Here is an 18,864-nt window from a genome sequence, read left to right on the forward strand (position 1 = left end):
ACATCTAAAACAACATTCATTTACATTTAAAGTAGTAAATAAATAAATAAATCACAGAAGCTTGAAGTTGGGGGAGTAACAACATGTCATGGTCCTGCTGTCCACTCACCAGCAGGCTGTAGAAGAAGACGTGGACAAACACACCTAGACTGCAGATGATCAGGTAGATGACATGATAGAGGAACTCCACGTCCATGATCATCGCCTTGTAACCTCTTGTGAATGTGCCGCGATTTCCCACAAAGCTCATCAGGAAGATGATCTTATTACAAAGCTTTCAAAGGAGAAAGAAGACAAACTGAGGGATGCATCTCTCTGTCTGTAAGATGTCCTTCAAAGATATCAAAAGCCGCATTAGAAAAAGCTGCTCCATCACCAACACAACACTATTTGCCTTTATAGGCAAGTAATTCTCAGTCTCTACAGACCTTACATTTATTTATGTTACATTGTAAAGAAACTTACAATGGGAAGTTACATATGGGCAGGCAATTTAGAGGATGAACTTTGCTCAAGGGAACTGTAACAGGAGGTGAGATTTGAACCTGGGTCCTTGAGCGCAACATAGCAGCCCTAACCACTTGGCTACCTGCTACTCCCATTTTCCATCATTTAAAAACAAGTTGAGAAGGAACTATTTTCTTTTACTTTATTCTTGTACATTTTCCGTTACTCTACATGTGACAGAACAACAGTGTATGCTTTAAAGCAACTCTGAGCATGAAGCTCTTGCATAGAATATAGCAGCCATTGCTGCAGAGGCCTTCAAGGGGGACTGAAGCAGTCAGTGTGGTAGGGAAAAACATCAGTCTTCACAACAGACATGTGGTGGAGCCAGGCTGAGGGGGATTGAAGAAAGAGGCCAAGCACTGGCTTCCATAGCTGACAGATTAGTGGAATCCAGGGTGATGCATTAAACACCTAACCTCAATGAGTAAGATGTGCATAATTGGGGAGTTGAGGGCTTGGCTTTTTGGGAAACCTGGGGCAGAGTGCTGGCTGGGGTGTCAGCACTTACGTTGAAGGCCCCGAGCAGGAAGAGCGTGGGCTCGAGGCCCACAGAGAAAATGAGGCGCAGGATGGTGGAGGCAATGAAGGCCCGGATGCCATGAGGTTGCGGCAGTGCAATAACAATGGCGAGAGACACGAGCATGGCTGTCCACAGCAGGGCAGACAGGTGTGGCTCAAGAGTACCTGTAGCACAGAGAATAGGGATGCAGTCAGGTCAGCAGACACAAAGCATCCATTTCACACATGAGCAGAACAAACAGAGCACTCAGTTATGTGAAAAAGCAAAGCTCTGGATTAACATAAGTTTCACTCTATATCATAAACATGGTCTTCCTCATGGAGGCGATCACAAGGATTCACTACAAAAAAAGGATGTGATTTATCCTTTCTAACAGCTCCAACAGTGCAGAGTGCAGGAGTGCCCTGTCCATCAATCACACTGCTCATTTTCTACTGACGGGTGCCCTGAACAGGGGGAAAAGCATGGTTATGTAACGCAGGGACCGCTCTGCATTAGCATGCGTTGCCCACCTGCCTGCAAGCATCTACATTTACACAGATTCATTTAACTGACACTTCTCTCCAAAGCAACTAACAATGCTACTGACATTGATTTACCCATTTTACACAGCTGGGTAATTTTGTAACTGGAGCAGTTCAGGGTAAGTATTTTGCTCAGAGGTAAAGCTGTCAGAGATAGGATTTGAAACGCCAACCTTCAGAGCCAAAGGCAGCAGCTCTGACCGCTGACCTGCCTGCTATTTCACACCAGTCCTGTACTGTTTCAGACTGCAAGAATGGCACTGCTCATATGGAAAAAAGATTTTGAAAAGCCACGCTTTCCTCCGGTTCCGTCACTGTGTGCTTCTGTGTTTTTGGTGCTGGAGGGGTTCTCAAGTGCTGTGCAGTTCCCCCCTGCCAGTGTCCCCAGCTTCCGTTCCTGCCTCCCAGTCGTGTATAGTTGACACAACAGGTGCCAGTTACATAACTGCTGTAACTAAAAATAACCTCCTTCCTCAAAGATGAATGAAAGGCATTCTATGCAGGAGCCCGGAACCTGGGGCCAACAGCATGACACGGCAGCAGTCCCTGTGCCCCCAGCTGAGCTGGAGGAACCAGAAGCCAAGCCCCACGGACTCTACTTCCAAACACTCAGAGGGTTACAGGCACGTAGCACATGTATTACAGGTTCTTGTTACTGGTACTCTTATTGGTGGTCTCTGCCTAAAGCCGTGGATGACGGGACACCTGAGTAGAACTCAACAGTAAACTGAAAGGTTTCAGCGCTGGGCTCAGTTTCACACAGAAACACACACACCACACCGCCAATCTGCAGGACAGGCAGCCTCTGTACCACATGCATGGCCTCAGTGACAGTGTTTTTCACCAAGGATGAACCACAGTCAAACTTTTTTCTGCTCAATACGAGTTTCCCACAAAAACCCAAAAGGGACACTGAGTGACATCATGTTAATCTAGGTGTATTTAGGATGAACATTACTACATGAACAACTGCTTTTTTATGTTTCTATTAGTCAATAGTTTGAATGCATGACATTTCTGTAGCGAGTATATAAATCTGTATTTACTCCTACTTAGGGTTATATCTATACAAGTGGCACAACAAATGCAATTATCACCATGAGTATGGCTATATAACATTACAGTGGAAAATACACATTTTTACTTCATGTCTTCCTTAAATTTTTAATTTCAATTTGGGAGACACAAAGGGGCGTGGCAGCATGGCAGGTTTGGCCAGGTCATGCTTTCAGGTGGGCTTGGGGTTCGAGCTCTGCTTGGGGTGCCTTGCGATGGACTGGCGTCCCGTCCTGGGTGTGTCCCCCCCCCCTTTGGCCTTGCGCCATGCGTTGCCGGGTTAGGCTCTGGTTCAACACGACCCCGCTCGGGACAAGCGGTTCTTGACAATGGGGGGTTGGATTGTGACACACCTTTATAATAACGAAGGTACCTACTGCTATACAAATGTAAAACACACATCTGCTTCCTACATTATCTTTCACACCTGCACTGTAGGACACCTCTGTGACTGAGCGTCAGGACACCGTGAGATCAAGAACTATCAATATGAACTGAACAACGGCAGGAACGTTTAGAAGACTTCTGGGACTTCACGTGACCCTTTAGTGTCATGAGCAAATGATTTTTTTTTTTTCCCCTTTCTTTCTTCATCTCCTACACTAGGGAAGTTCAGACAAAAGGGAGCGCTCGGCTCGACGCGGGGCAGAACAATCGGAAGTTTATGTGCGTAGAAAATCACAATGTCGTTCTTCTCCCTGCGCTGCTGTGCTCAAAACAAAGGCAGGCTTCATGGCTGTGCACTCTCGCATCCCAGCAGCCCTGGCGGATGAGACAGAAATGTTTTTATTCAGGTGTGGCAAACAAAGTGCTTTGTCTCTTGCGGGTCAGGCTGGAATTCACGTGAGAGCAAATTCCTGGAGGGAGCGGTGCAGCCTGCTCAACCGGGTTCTCAAAGTCAACATCCTCTCACATGCACATACCTGTTCTAGCCCAACCTTGGTGGTAGCAACGACACGGTGACAGCAGAGGAGAGCAGCTCTGTACAATGTGCCACCAGTGTAACTTGCAAACAAATGCAAGGCAACACAGGTGAATATGTCAATTACGCACAGAAATGTAACATAAGTGCAGGTGTAAATATATGAATGAAGGCCCAGCGTTCTATGAAACTTGTTGAAAAAGAAATTATGGGAAGAGTTCTACAGGCAATCGGACAAAAAAGGAGCAGACCTACGAAGTGATTTGTCTCTTTTTTCAGAGCAGCGCTGTAAACAGCACAGGGCTAGAATGGGAGCTGAGAGCACAATGTAGACCAAAGCGTTATTTATCTGCATACATCGTCTTGTCATCAAATGGTCTCATAGAATGAACCTTCTGAGAACAATACAAGGAACGACTGTACCATCACATTTGAAATGATGTAGTAAAAGCCGTGATGTTTGTGAAGTGACTACATTACCGCAAGAGTAATTACTACAAGACAGCTCAGAATCTAAAAATAATAACAGGTCAAAGTTCAAGACTGAAAATTGAAGGACAGCCAAGACAGCTACATTTCAATACAGTTATGAATAGATGAACAAAAACACTGTGCTTTTAGGAGTACTTATATGGCTTTCAGTAAGTGGCATGTTAATTAAACAACAGACTTTTAGTCTAACAGCTTTTGGTTGACATTTTACTAGAAAGGCTGCAAACACCAGCATCTTAAAAAGACAAAGTCTGAGACAAGTGTGCACCGTGTGAACAGCTCCATGAAACACAAGATGCCTCTACAGTGATATGTGTGAAGGGTTCCTTCTAGATACTAACATCAGTGAGTGAGTCACCTGATCTAGTCCTACCTTAAGATCCAGAATTTACAGGGACACTTACCTCCACGAACACCCTCCAGGGGGTAAAAGAAAGCCACCAGCAGGTTCATGAGCACAGCCAGGTTGAAAGAGATGCTGCTCCAGAAGGACATGTTACGGGAGCACCAGTAGAGAACAGGCTGAGCTGGGGAAAGGGGGCAGAGAGTCACATGCAGAGCCTTTAAACCCAGGTCAAACACACCTTAACTCTACTAAATTAGGCAGAAAGCACCTGAATTGGCACACGCAAGTCATCATGTAAAAAAAAAAAAAAAATGTCCCAGGAACTACACTGGTAAAGGACGCCGTAAGCAACATGTAGTGTACGACACAGTACTGTACAGCATCTATCTCTTAGCCACAACTGCAGTCCACTTGGGGCCTTTCCTTTCAGTTACTCCAAAAGCAAATGTTGTTACTGTACATTAGCAGCCACACGTTTATTTCATCACGCCTGGACCATTTGCAGGAGGAGCCCTGTGCTGACTGAAGTGTAACGTCTCCAGCAACTGGAAGACAGAAGCGCTCAGAGGCCTTCAGCCTGGTACGTACACATGTAACAGTAAGTAGACATGAAGAGAACAGCAAGTGTGCACCTCCACGTCTCTCAACAAATGACACTTGTCTATCAAACACTTTTATGAAACCGTTGTCTCATGTAATTTCTGCTTAACTACCTTTGTTTTTAAATGCTATATATATATATATATATATAGTACTTAGGAAAGGGGTCAAAAATAAATGGAAATTAAACCTGATCCCAGACCAGCTGATCAGATGTGTGACTCAAAGAATGTAGAACCAAAAGAAAGAGTTAGCAGGACCTACATTATACAGTATATTTTTTAATTGTGTAAAACTGGCAATTTGAGGAATACTGGCTTCCTAATTCTTGGAAGACCAAAAAATGTTACATTTACTTGCAAAATTGGTCACTTTTACCAATCAACTTTCACAATGCGTTCTTCAGAAACTGAAGAAACACCTTTGTTTGTCTCAGCGCCTGGGTGGTGCGAGAGGACGTGGGTTCGATCCCCACTTAGTCTGTGTGGAGTTTGCATGTTCTCCCTGTGTCTGCGTGGGTTTCCTCTGGGTGCTCTGGTTTCCTCCCACAGTCCAAAGACATGCTGTTCAGGTTCCCCCTAGTGTGCGAGTGACAGAGATAGAGTGTGTGTGTGTGTTCCACTGATGTATGGATGAATGACCCATTGTAAGTAGTGTATCTAACAGTGTAAGTCACTGTGGTGAATAAGGTGTGTGGGCTCATAACACTACATAGAGTTCAATGGAAGTTGCTTTAGAAGAAGCATCTGCTAAATAAATAAATGCAAGTTTCAGCACTAATCAAAGGGAAATATTTTGAGGCTCCCGTGCACCTCGTATAGTTTTCTTAAAAAAAACCACCATGAATTCAATGCCATACGAGATAAGTATATTCCTCAAAGTTTAAGCTATAGTGAGAACATGTGTTGAACGCTGAAATATCGGAGCTGTACAAATGGGGGCATTTTATTGTACCCATGAAATGCCCAAAAAACAGATAATGGGATCACCAGACTGATTACATATTGCATAAAAGTTGTCTTAGTATCAAGTATGGCAGCTGGTAGCATAGTGGTTAGAGCTGCTGCCTTTGGACCCAAGTACCCATGAGTGAGGTACTCACCCTAAACTGCTGGAGTTAAAAAAAAATAAAAAAAAAAAAAACCCAGGTGTATAAATGAGTAAATTATTCTAAGTAGCTTAATATTGCAAGTCGCTTAAAAGAAAAGCATCAGAAAAATGATAAAAATGTAAACTGTAACAACGAATTTCCAAAAATAAAATTTCAGAAACAACTCAAGACTGAGAAATAAGGAGTGACAGTAACTAATTACTGCATAAAATCAGATTGTCGGGCTACATACTTTAGATGAGCAGTATGCAGTCTGAGTACCAACACACTGCTGTGTATACAGATTAATTAGCTGTTCACAATTAGTACAATGAACCACACAATTCAAGTCATGTTACCCGAGAACCTTGGGGTTAAAAAACTTACTATTAACAATTAACTGGCCAAGGTCACGTGCAGTGTGCACAGGTGTATAACATGCATGTGTTTTTATCAGGATAAAAATCATCAAAACAAGGCAACTTTGGTGAGAGAAGAGTGTTTTGCTTCAGAGGAAACCCCACGCACGCACGCACGCACGCACGCACGCACGCACGCACAGAAACACCACAACCCCACATCTCAGCACACAACCCCAGTTCACTGTCCCCATCTCCTGTCCAACACTGACCCCAATTTAATTCAGCTTCATTGGAGTGAGTGGACACATTCTGGAGATCCTAGTAAAGCAGCTACATTTCATGACCTTTCACGAGACATTCGCAACCCTCAAGACTGCTGACCGGGGGGGTTTGGTTTAATAGCTGCTATTTTCATACAGTGGTTTCAGTTTGGTTTTAAAAGAAATGAGGAACTTGAGGAGGGGGATTTCATGAGCAGAAGATGCTTTTCTCATGACGTGAAGGCAGCTGGAATGGAATGGCAGCACTTTTCTGATTCATTCAGATCAGAGGCATACGTGTCCCCGCCCCCTCACTGAGCGACACTCATAATAAGTGTCGTTGAGGAAAAAAAGATTTGGAGGTGTGTGGGTGGGGGTCCACACACTGACCTTTGTTGTGGGAAAACCACAAGCAAATTTGGGGTTGGTGCTTCAGGTATAGCACTAATAAGGGTTAGGTAAAGGGTTACGGGAACGTGCTCGATGCAACGACCCCTCCCTGGCTGTGTTCCATGGAAATTCCATAAGAATCTACAGTAGAAATATCTGCCATCATACAGACGACATATACCAACCACTGTTCACCTGCACCAGTCCAAGGATCATGGGTACATTACTATCAATCTCTGTTAGATCCACACACAGAGTCTGAAATCACTTGTCCCAAGGGTGGTCGCGGCAAACCGGAGCCTAACCCAGCAACACAGGGCGCAAGGCTGGAGGAGGAGAGGGAACACACCCAGGATGGGACGTCAGTCCATAGCAAGGCACCCCAAGCGGGACTCTAACCCCAGATCCACCAGAGAGTGGGACTTAGCCAAACCCGCTGTGCCACCACGCCCCCCATTAGATCTAACGATACCCAAAAAAGTAGAGAAAGTAGAGGCACAGGGAATGGAGGTGTTCTCCTCAGGGGCAGAAGAGCAGCAACACAGACAATGAGATCCTGCTGTTCCTGGGGTTTTGGGCCTTTCTTGTCCCACACCCCCACACTTGCTCTGCAAAACAGAACAGCAGCCGCCCTGTTTTGAGACGGGTCAGGAGGTTAGGGAGGGGGTGAAGGCCTGTAAACAGCTGCTAGGGAAAGAACGGTAGGGAGAGGATGCACAGGGGACCTTGTTTGTATTACCAGGGCCCTCTTGAGTACCTCGCAGCTTCTTCTGCCAAATCATCTCATTGAAAAGGTCCTCTGCGCGCAGGAAGAAGTCGTTGATCTTGCTGCCCTGCTCGTCACGCTCCGTGGCGTAGTACACACGCAGCTTGGACTCACTGGTCAGGAACTCGCAGATGTTTGGCACAGGAAAGACTATCTGCTCCATGGTGCGATCCAGCCGCACAATCTGCACACAACCAAAGTGTGGTCAGTGGGCGCAGCCCAGAGTCCAAACCTAACTGCTACTAATTGGTAATGATAGGAAAAAAAGAAATACAGCACAGTTACATATTTGAATAAACCCCTTTCTCCTCATTCCAGTTTAGTGCACCCTTTGTTTTCTTTATTGTCGTGACCTTTCCATACTGATCACTAAGTTCGCACTACATCTCAGCAAGAAGGCATGACACGAACACTTGTTTGCAGACAGTCATATATAGAGTGATATACGTGGACAGCAATTTCTGAGTCTTTCTCAAGGGCAACGAAAATGCTTCTCAGACGCAAGCATCACCTTTGCTTCCTGTGCCTACCTCCTCAGCCCTGACGCTAACTGCTTTGCCTGCAGACCCAAAGGGAGGGAGAAAAAAAGAAGCAGGCCGCTTCATTGTGTGTACTGAGTGGAAGCTGCCACAATAGCCTGCCAGTTGTGTAAGAGAGTTGCCTTTACCTTGTGCGGCACCCATGGTGATGTAACACCTTTTACATCTACATTTCAAACATGAAACACATGCAAAAAAGAATTATGATGCCTAATAACATTTTCATGGAGACCAAATGCTTGAACAAGAAAGTTTAACAGGAGCTCGACAGTGGTAGGAGCAAAGGGCTGCATTCCTACTATGAAATATGGAAGTGCGCCAAACGCTGCTGCAATTCAAACAGTCTGTGTATATAAGCCAACGTGCTCTTTGCACCATGAACACAGCCTCAGCACCTGAGGACAGCTTTTGACGGCAAGGTGGAAAAGTGCTGGCTGCAGTCACATGGTCACTGACCTCAATCTGAGCTGTGTGCTTGGCGTAGTATTCTAGGGCCTCGTCGCCCTCTCCGTAGGTGCCACCGGGTTTCAGCATAGCCTGGAGCTCCTTGTTGTGTCGTGCCAGCTGGGTTTTTCAGTATGTGTGTGCAAGAATGTATGGGGAGCAAGGGCAGAGCAATATCACAAAAACATGTCAGAAGGGGGGGGGGAGAAGCAGTTGTCACTAATCTTAAGGAAGTCCAAAAAACAGGTGTTTCTTAAAGAACACATGATATTTATCTATCACACAAACAAAATGTTAAATTACATTAACCAACACCCCAGCTACATGGAAGTGCTTTTACCAGTTTCAAAATTGTAACTTGCAAAACCCCATGTCACCTTCTTCAGAAAAATGACTCAATATACAGGGTTGGCTGTGAAGAAGTTGCACTTCCAATTACAGAACAGAATTCAAGAGACCAGGCTAGCAAAATAATGCCAAAACATATTTATCGTATTGTGAATCTCTCAAAAAGCGGGATGATGACAATGTCAATTACAGTTTCAGTCAACTCTGTTCAAAACTGATTAGAAAGTTTCTTAAACATCCATTTGTTTAATCCAGACAAACAATTAACCAGGAAAAAAGTCAACAATATGCACACAGGCAAGGTACATTTACATTCATTCATTTAGCAGACGCTTTTCTCCAAAGTGACGCACATAGCAGAGGAAATGTGAGCTTCACATCTACAGGAGAGATTTAGATGCAGACACATAATTCTAGAGTACAGTTAATTTGTCACATTGCACCACATGAACCAGTGCACATCACGCAAGCAGCTGCATAAAGGTTTATCCATTATTCAACAATTTCTAATTAAAAAATTATTAAACATAGACATTTACATGCTTATCATGCACTTAGATCAGGGGAGAGATCAGATTATAAGAAACGAGCAGATATTTTGTATATAATCTTATAATAATGATGTAAAGTATGTATGTGTTTATGAATTTGCTTTGATCCCAAGAATCCCACCTCAGCCTCAAAAAAAAAAAAAGATGCAATGAGGAATACCTCACTTTTGTTTGGGTGCTATGTGCACAGGCGTGTGTGTGTGTGTGTGTGTGTACACACTTGAACATCTCCTCGTATGTGTGTCATTGTATCTGGCAGCACACCCGACTGGGCGGTGATGATCCACACTTGGGCCTTATCAGTACAGGAAGTCTCCAAGATGTGGAGATTTACAGTACTCAGGCGGTACTTTCCGTCGTGCACTGTAACGTGCGCTGGGCTCTATGCAGGAGCGCCTGAGCCTGGCCCATTTTGCGTGAGTAGCAGCCAGAGTGCACAGAAACCAGTGTGGTTTGACACTAGTGGTTTCTCCACTTGACTCCTGCAGCTGCTTGTGGGTTCCACCTGCAGAGTCCCCGTGTCTCCTTTCCACAGCATTGTCAAACAGATTGCTCATCAGCAGCTTCTGATTCATATTCTAAAAAGTGGCGCTACCAGGCTGTTTCAGAACAGAAACTATTTGGACTGAGAAATTTGACATTTTAACACAAATGGAGGCTAACAAAAGGAACCTGACATAGAAGACAACCTGGGAACCGTAACCTTCAACTTTGCAACATCCTCACTGTTTGTGACACGTGTTGACTGTGTGACAATGTTGGCCATACAGACCAAGGAATTAAACAGTGAAACTACCTGATGAGCCAGAATGTAAATGTTGTGACCGACATTCCGAGGTGAGGCAGAGTGCTCCTCTTCCCCTTCCTTTTCCTCATCAGGCTCTGGAACCTCCACCTCACCCTGCAGGTAGGCCTTCTTGATCACTTCCACCTGCAAATGACAGCCTGGGAATCAGTCGACAGTATAAGCACGGAGGAGGAAAATAAGATGAACACAAAGTGCCATGGAGGCTGGAAATTAACAAAACAAAGTCTACACTGAGAAGCAAGGATTTCGAGGCCTCTGAAGGAACATTCTGAAAAAGATCTTGGCGACACCACACAAGCACACAGAATCTCCACTGCATGTGACTGGGCTCACCAGCTCCTTGGGCCTCATGTTGTAAAGGATTCTCTCGGCATTCTCGCTGTCATGGCGGCTCTCCATAATGGCCAAAAGCAGCTTGGAAGCATTATTCTGGAGGAATCAGTACAAACAGGGACAAGCCACAAGTCTAAACATTGAGAAGCAGTTCAGCCTAATGACAACAAAATAAGATGGAGGAGTTTCCTAAGAGGCTTGGTAACTGCTCAACTTCCCGACAATGCTGGAACCTATGTCAAGAAAATGGTGTGCAATGGAAAGTACTCACCTTGAGCTCCAGCACCAAATCCATCCGCTTCTTCCCTAGAGGATTGATGTCATTGAGTATCAACGCAATGATGATGTCGATCCCGTTGCACTCATGAGTGGCGATACAGTTCTGAAGAGCCACATGGTGAGCAATCAGTATGCCATAATAATGATTCAGTATCAAAATGGGCACAAACCACAAAGTGGAGCCCCCATGCAGTGAGAAAACACCACCATGACATGCCGAAAGCAGCCGAAAATTATACAGGACAAATGAGTTGTTCAAATGTATGGACATCGTTGTCTAACAAGCCAGTTGTGTAACTGCTGTGGCAGCCCAGCCTCAAACATAAATCCAACTGTCTAATTGCACAGCAATCATCACGACAAACCCTGCCATTACAGAAGGAGGAGAAATTTGTTTGTTCAAACAAAAGAAAATTAGTACACTTTGTTTTACCATCTCTTGTGCATAAACAAATGCCAACATGTGCATATTCAAAAGCAGAAAATTATAGCTAATCAAAATCAGGAACAGATCTGCACAGATAAAACAAAGTCAGCATTTTTGTCCCATGGACCAAAAAGTTGTCATGTCTACCGAGGGCAGGGGGGCCATCTCTGTTCTACATGTATGTTGATGGCCAAGAAGAGTGAGACGCCCCCACCTGGTTCTCATGGCAAGGGCCCTGGCAGTACTCAGTGAGGCTCTCCACGGTCTGGTTGATGAGCCCTACATTCTTCTCATTGATGTAGAGGCCAAGCAGGCCCAAGCCACCTGTCGTGCTGCCGCAGATGCAGTCCAGGAACTGAAGGGTCTCACACACAAGGTTGTAGTTGTTCTTGTTATTCTGACAGCGCAGAAAGTTCTGAGGGGGGTTAAGGAGTTGGAAGTGGGAGAGAGAGGAGTAATGGGCCCATAAATGCATAGAAGATGAGTCCTAGCCTACCCAACATCCGCAACTTCAATCTACTGGCTCTACAGGTGAGACATCTGTCCTGTGGCTCATCTACCATCTAACCCTTCATGATTCAAGCTCATTTACGGGTTCACTTCAAACACAGGTTAGAGTGGTCTGGCAACACTGAATATCTGTACAAGAAAGGCAGAAGTCACCTTTACTTTCAGAGAAGGCTAAGGTTTTTTTTTTTTTTTTTTTATTTATTTAAAAAGAGCATATAGGTCTTTAGTGGTGATGTTTCATCAGAGCTTCAACTGGTTCTCTTTTCCATACAGTCAAGTAAAATAGTGAAGACTGGCTTGGTCTTGGGAGGCTGGCTTGACTTGGGGGGGGGGGGGGCACTGACCATTTATTGTGCAAATGGTATTGTGCCGTTTGTACTACCTATAACATTTCCATACTTTTACAGTTGTTTCAATGTAATATTTATGTATTCTGATGACTTTTGCCACTACTTGCTGTGTACACACAACTGTAGCCTCATGCAAATTGCCTCCAGGATTCTCTCCATCTTTCAAACTGCATAACCTCTCTCTATTTCAATAATATCCGCTGCTCCTAGGTACATTTAAGGGTAACATTTTTACAGCAATGTGACAGATTTTTGCATGCTTCACTATAGTTGGAGTGCAAGGAATGAGCAACAGCTCTCCTAGTGTTTGGCTGACCTGCAGCTCACGGTTGTGGTTCTCGCAAAGCAACTGCATGAGGCGGAGGATGGGCTGCATGATGGTGATGATAACACTCATCTCCCCATCATCCTGGCCCTTGTCGCCTGTGCTGGCCTGCCCGTCGGGCGGGACCAGGTGCTCCTCGCTGTCGGCATCACGCCGGTACGAACAGTACGCCTTCTTGGTGACAGTGGAAGCTTCCAGCAGCTGTTCCCGCACCTCCTCTGTCACCACAGAGGCCACGTCCTTCACTGTATATGCAAAGAGCAAACAGTCTCTGAGAAACAACACGCAGTGACAAAGGCCTGCATTTTCTCCCGATAACAATGCAGAAACTGTCAGACTTTCATGTGCAGCATCTGTGGTTTCAGTGCAGCGTTGATGAGGGTGAGGTACTGCCGGGGAGACCATGACTCCTTTGACAAGCCATCGACAGACACAGAACAAAACAGCCTGAACTAACATGGTGGAACTAGGTTTTCTCTGTACAAGTTATCCTTACAAGGGGCAATGACAACAGCCAGGAAGAAGGAAGAGCTAGGAGGACAAGCTGGTCTCAGCAACTGAAATCAAATGTCATGACCCTATAACCTTTCTTGCGCGCTGGTGCATCCTTGTCCGAGGCCTCGTCGTCCTTCTTCTTGCTGCCCAGATCACTGGTGTTGACCGTCACCGTGGCTTTGATCTCCTGCTGAGCCAGCTTCATGCGCTCGTAAAACACCTTGAAGAACTTTTCTGATTTCTTGTCTTCAGTTAGACGGCAGTAAAATGACCGCTATGAAGAAAAAACAAAGCAAAACTCAATAACTACATATGAATTACTCAACTTCCCTGCTCTTGTGTTACACTCCAGCATGATCAGTGTAAATATGTGTTTCTTCAGCTTCATTACCGTTTCATTGATGGTGAAAACAAGCACCAGTCGAGTTACATACTAACACAAGTGTCACAGCAAAAGGGGGGGGGGGGGGGGGGGGGGGGGGGGGAGATGCCTGGACTCATTTCACCCTGTTGGGGTTGTAATCTTCCTCTCCTGGACACAATATTAGGACACACATATTTCCATACTTAGTGGTACATGAGCCAGTTGGTACCTTACAGGTCGTCATGCTATAAATCGTCCTGCACTTCACTGTTACATGTCACTTGAGTATGAGGGAATACAGGAGACAGGCACTGCAAAAAGTACTTTCCCTGCACCCAAGTGATGTGACAATAAGGCACACCAAAGAAACTGTCAATACGCGCTGATGTAATGCTCCCTCCAGCTAGTGCTGGGAGCTGGAAGGGGACCCCCCTCTCCGATTGGGGCAGCTTGGTGGCATTTCTGTAACGCTCTGTGTCCTCCTCCTCCTTTTTCTCACAGGCCAGCAAAAGCTATGCAGCAGGGTGAACAGAAGCCCAAGCCTGGATGCGAGGTTTGGAGAAAAGAGGGGGGAGGAAAAAAAAAAAGAGATGGGGGAAGGAAAATCCTGCCCTACTTCAGAGTGCCAGACTGACACAGGACAAGTGTGCTGAGAGAGCAAGGGAAGGGAGCTGCCGGAGGGAGTATCCAAGGAGTTTCTGAAGCCTACCATTACATAACCGACCTTCTCGTCCAGGTCACAGGCAGACTAGCATGGGGGCAGAACAGCTACAGGTCCCAGAGGCACAGAGAGTGAGATACAGGAGCATAACGTGTGTGTCAAAGGTGAGAAGAGCACTTGGCCCCAATGGACAACGAAAACGAAGACTCGGAGAAAGAAGTTCACAATGAGAGCTGAAGTGTTTGATACACCATGCCATGTGAACACTGACACAAAAAAAAAAAAAAAAAAACTAACAAAAAGGTCCTGCTTTCTAGGATCTGCTAGTGCTCAATATGCAGGTCTTGATTCTCAATATCTTCACGAAACGTGTACGTACACACACACACACACACACACACACACACACACGGAGAGCAGGGTGAAAGTCCTTCATTGGCATGCAGAAATATCTCAGAGCAGGTCTGTAATCTCATGATAATGTTAAAAATGCAAAACTATTAAACATACATTTAACCCATTTACCGGCACAAAATAGTCAGATTTAACCTAACAAAATTAAATACTTAAAATCAAACTTATACAATTAAAATTGCATCAGGGTGAGCAGAGCAGGACCACAACAGAACTCAAAAGTGATTGAGACCCAAGGAGTCAACTGCACACATCAGCACAACAACATTTCTTGACCATGAGTAACCAAGTCCCAAGAATCCCCTGAACGTATCTCCCTGAAGCGTCAAAACACACAGAAGACCAAACACATACAGTATCATCAGTACAGCTACAGTGCGACACGACGCCAATACAATTATTTCCATGTTAGAACGAAAATAACGAAGAACAGCACTGAAGGACGGGGAACACAGGTGGGCTGGACGTCTGGTTTTGTGCCAAAAGGAGGAAATATTTACTTCTGAGCCCAAGCTGAGCAGCATCCTTGTTGCAGGTGGGACCCCTCCTTAAACACACACAAACACACAGATGCATGTTCACCGTGGTAAGTCTCTCCTTGAGCCAGTCGCAATGACGAGTTTGCGAGATGTTCGGACAAAGGAAGGAGACGACACAGTGCGCGTGCTGTCAATGAAACCGCCGTCATGTTCTGCTCTCCTGTGCTCCAGCCGGAGAAAAATGTGTCAGTGTTTACTTCTGCACAACTATTCTTCTCCACACCAGCATGGCCCTGAGGTCATGCGAGAAGCACTGCCTGGCTGGTGGGAGAGCAGCCTGGAGATGCAGGCCACAGCAGAAGTGGCTCCGAGCCGACGGCACCAGTGCTAATGCTGAGCCGCTTGCATAACATGCATTTCGCACTCTGCCTAGAGATTCAGGTCAGCCGTCTCCAGGTCTGGGGGGGGGGGCCTGTCTACAAACTCCTGCCACACATATATACATGTTCACTGGAGCAGCGGGAGGGAGCTGGTACAGGTGGCAAGGGGCCGTGTAAAAACTGCACTTGAACCCCTACTGCCCGTTTGCCACAGCGGACCCTTCCAGTGCTGCACAAGTTCCACACGAGCAGTCAGGAAGGACAGGGTTTCTCAAATAACACCGAGCCCACTGTGCTGAACAGTACATGTACTAAAGCAGACATTTACCGCTTTTTTGTAGGGAAGGCATGCGAAAATGCCATGTTTTCTGAACATTTAAGGGCCTTGGCAAATAAGACTGCCATCCCTGTTCCGGTGTCATTATGTCATGATTCTCGGGGAAGTCCCCAGGGCTGCAAAAACAAGGTGAAGGAGGATGAAGCACTTCATCATACTTCACCTGTCAATGCGAGACAAGTGCGGGGACAAGTCTCTTTCTACCTGAAATGGGAGCACGGGTGTGAACACGGGAGTGAGCACCTAAGTGACGAGCAAGCGACAGCTTCTCTCAAAGACAGACTCAGGGAAGAGGGTGTGAGAAAGACAAAGTGCTTTAGTGCTTCTCCCCGCTCAGAGCTGGGCTCTGTCCTCAGCTGCACATTACAGGGCCGCTTTGCCTGTTTTGAGACGATCCCTAAGCAGTAGAAGAATTTTCTGCAGGCAAGGCGGGGGCGATCTATTCTGAAAAACAAGGTCATGCCGCATTTCCCCCCCCTCCCGACTCGGTCCCGGCGCTTGGCATCAACAAAGGGATGTTATATAACTTCTATTTATAATCAAGCTGCTCCCTGACGGCAGGCAGCTTCGTGCGCAGCGGAAAGGGGGCTGTGATCGGCAGAGGACTAACTCGCCACTGCTTTGCTTGTCTCGCCTCCCCGCTGCTGAGAGGCAGAGTGAGGCGGACGGGCTGCGTGGGAGGACTCCAGCAAATGTCACTCACAGCCTTCCTTTCCAACTTTCCCTCTGTTAGTCTCCCGCCAAGCTCACTTCCGCCCGGTGCTCCCGAAGCCGCGTGGAGCTCGTCTCGGACCTCTCCACCTGCCCGCACTCTCACTAACCAAGGCAGCCTGTACGGAAGGTGAACCGAGGATGCGCAACAGTGAGCTGCGAGCTCCGCATGGAAGGGACACAAGCACTTAAAGCCAAGGTTAGCAGCAAACTGCAGGGCCAGTGTGTCTGTGGCACCAAACGACAGCCAAGGGTCATGCAATCACGGGCTGTGCTTCAGAGCCCTTGTGCCTCCTGAAGCAGGTAACACAGCGGGGGGGGGGGGGGGGAGAGAAAAGGGAACTTGAACAGGTCAAGTTGAACGACATTTTGATGACCGGGGTCGAGGCCACAACTAGAGGATGGGTTTTATCACTTGTTTCTCCCAAACAGGCACGCTGGTCCATTGCTGGACAGGAAGTGACCTCTTGAGGCCCGGAGCTTTCTGTGCTGACCGGGCCATCCCTGACACACAGGCATCAAAACCACCGGACAGTCGACTGTCCCATGTGGAAATGAAAGCCTTCGCTGAGCACCAGCAAAAAGCGTACAATTACTGAAAGTGGACTTTCAGCAGTCACAAGGGTGCTCGCTTTCCTCCCCACGCTTTCCAGGCTCAAGCCAAGTGGCGCATATGCTATCGTCATCAGGCCACTGGCAAGCGGAGCCCGTTCGCCGCTCTCTTCTCCTCACAGGCAAGTCACACTAATGCATTTGAGAGGAACGAGAACTGTGAAAGTACTTATGAAACGCGCATGTCTTTGAGCTTCGGAACTACGTTCGATGTTTTAACATGCTTAAGAAGAACCCCATCAGCGATAAAAATCATGTTTAAGAGCTTAGCATCTAAATTCTCACTTGTGCAGCCTGAGACTAATCAGTCTGGATCCTGCCAGCTTTGGGCACCAGCTGGTTCCTACATTTCCACTGGTTCGTTCCACTGGTGCCAACGGCACAAATCCACGAGAGGGAACAGGCGAAAACGACAGGGAACGAGGGGGCTTCGAGAAGGGGGTGGCGAGCAGGCGCTCTTTCCCTTCGCCTCCAGCCGAGGTGAAGCCAGTCCACGGTGTTATGTAACCTCGCACATTAGAAGATGAAGCGGCTCCGAGACCAATCCACCCCTCACCCCCTCCCAGCTGGCCAGACTCCACCGTTGCTGGGGGCAGGGGGTGGGTGGGTCTGCGCCGGCGAGGCTCACCGCACTGAAGACTGCCTTTCATTACCCAAAGGTCAATCTAGGACCTGGGACTGCCCGTGTCACCCTGGCAAACCTCACCGCCGCTCTTAGTCGCCACCTTGCGCTGTAAAGTAACACGTCTGTCACCGTGAGCCCATTCCCATGCACTAGTTAGGTCACGTGGTAATGGTGAACTGCGGTCCAAAGCGCACATCCAAGATAAGGCCTCTGAGCAGGTGCACCTCCCAGTGAAAGAAGAGAAGCGCACAGTAAGAAGCAACCCCTGACCTTTTGCCCAAGTCGAATTTTAGTTCCCAGGACAATATTACGGTCCTTCACAAAAAAGCCAACCAACATAAGCATCTCCTCACCCTATTCTGTACGCCCACACTTTATTCCACTACAACGGTTCCTTCGATGCTATTTACAGTTTTGACCAATATCCAGTCCAAGTAGTTAAATAAATTACTAAGTTTTTTAATTTATATTTTCTTTTTTCAATTGCTGTCTTGGATGCAGCACACAAACCAGGAAAAGAAACCACTAAAAACAAGTGGACTAATCGTGCTTTTGACCGACCACATTCACAGGTCAGATCAACTCAAAATGAGAATATTATAAAAGTGGTTTTAACAAACATGAACATTTTTCATTTACTTTAATTCTTGCTACTGGCCGAAAACACACACACACACTTACTGGTTCTACTTTTGACGTCTAGCTTGTCACCAATTTTTGACAACTGACAAAATCTGCAGCAGGCCTGCTACCCTGGAAACTCTGCCAGTGTGCCTTCGCCCCTGTGTCCATGTCAGTGCCACAAGACACAGAGCAAGTGAGGCCACACCTACAGTATTTCTGGAGTCCACTTCCACGTGCGGCGCTGGTTGGCAGTGGGAGAGGAGGGGATCAGTACAGCTGGTACTTGAAAAAGCTCATAGTTCACTTTCAATAGATCCTCAGATCTGCATTCACAGCCCAGAGCAAAGCAGCACAAGAGCTGAGAGCGGCAGCTCTTAAGGGTCAATATCCCTGAAAAAGGAGCCATGGCT

The 18,864-nt window shown here is 46.5% G+C and overlaps 1 protein-coding gene across 5 annotated transcripts in view; it reads right to left on the reverse strand.

Annotated features, from left to right (window-relative positions):
* Positions 1-18,864, reverse strand: part of itpr1b (inositol 1,4,5-trisphosphate receptor, type 1b) — a 105,449-nt gene that overhangs the window by 17,089 nt on the left and 69,496 nt on the right. For all 5 annotated transcript variants that reach the window (XM_018734086.2, XM_018734085.2, XM_018734084.2 and 2 more), the window contains 11 exons: positions 13,338-13,521; positions 12,744-12,997; positions 11,782-11,982; positions 11,133-11,243; positions 10,862-10,957; positions 10,517-10,651; positions 8,834-8,941; positions 7,830-8,022; positions 4,429-4,551; positions 1,019-1,194; positions 110-274 (listed from right to left, as the gene is read on the reverse strand). In XM_018734086.2, coding sequence (XP_018589602.1) covers positions 110-274; positions 1,019-1,194; positions 4,429-4,551; positions 7,830-8,022; positions 8,834-8,941; positions 10,517-10,651; positions 10,862-10,957; positions 11,133-11,243; positions 11,782-11,982; positions 12,744-12,997; positions 13,338-13,521 — 1,746 coding nt within the window. The remainder of the gene's footprint in view (positions 1-109; positions 275-1,018; positions 1,195-4,428; positions 4,552-7,829; positions 8,023-8,833; positions 8,942-10,516; positions 10,652-10,861; positions 10,958-11,132; positions 11,244-11,781; positions 11,983-12,743; positions 12,998-13,337; positions 13,522-18,864) is intronic.

The sequence above is a fragment of the Scleropages formosus genome, chromosome 22, assembly GCF_900964775.1.
Source record: "Scleropages formosus chromosome 22, fSclFor1.1, whole genome shotgun sequence".
Classification (NCBI taxonomy): Eukaryota; Metazoa; Chordata; class Actinopteri; order Osteoglossiformes; family Osteoglossidae; genus Scleropages; species Scleropages formosus.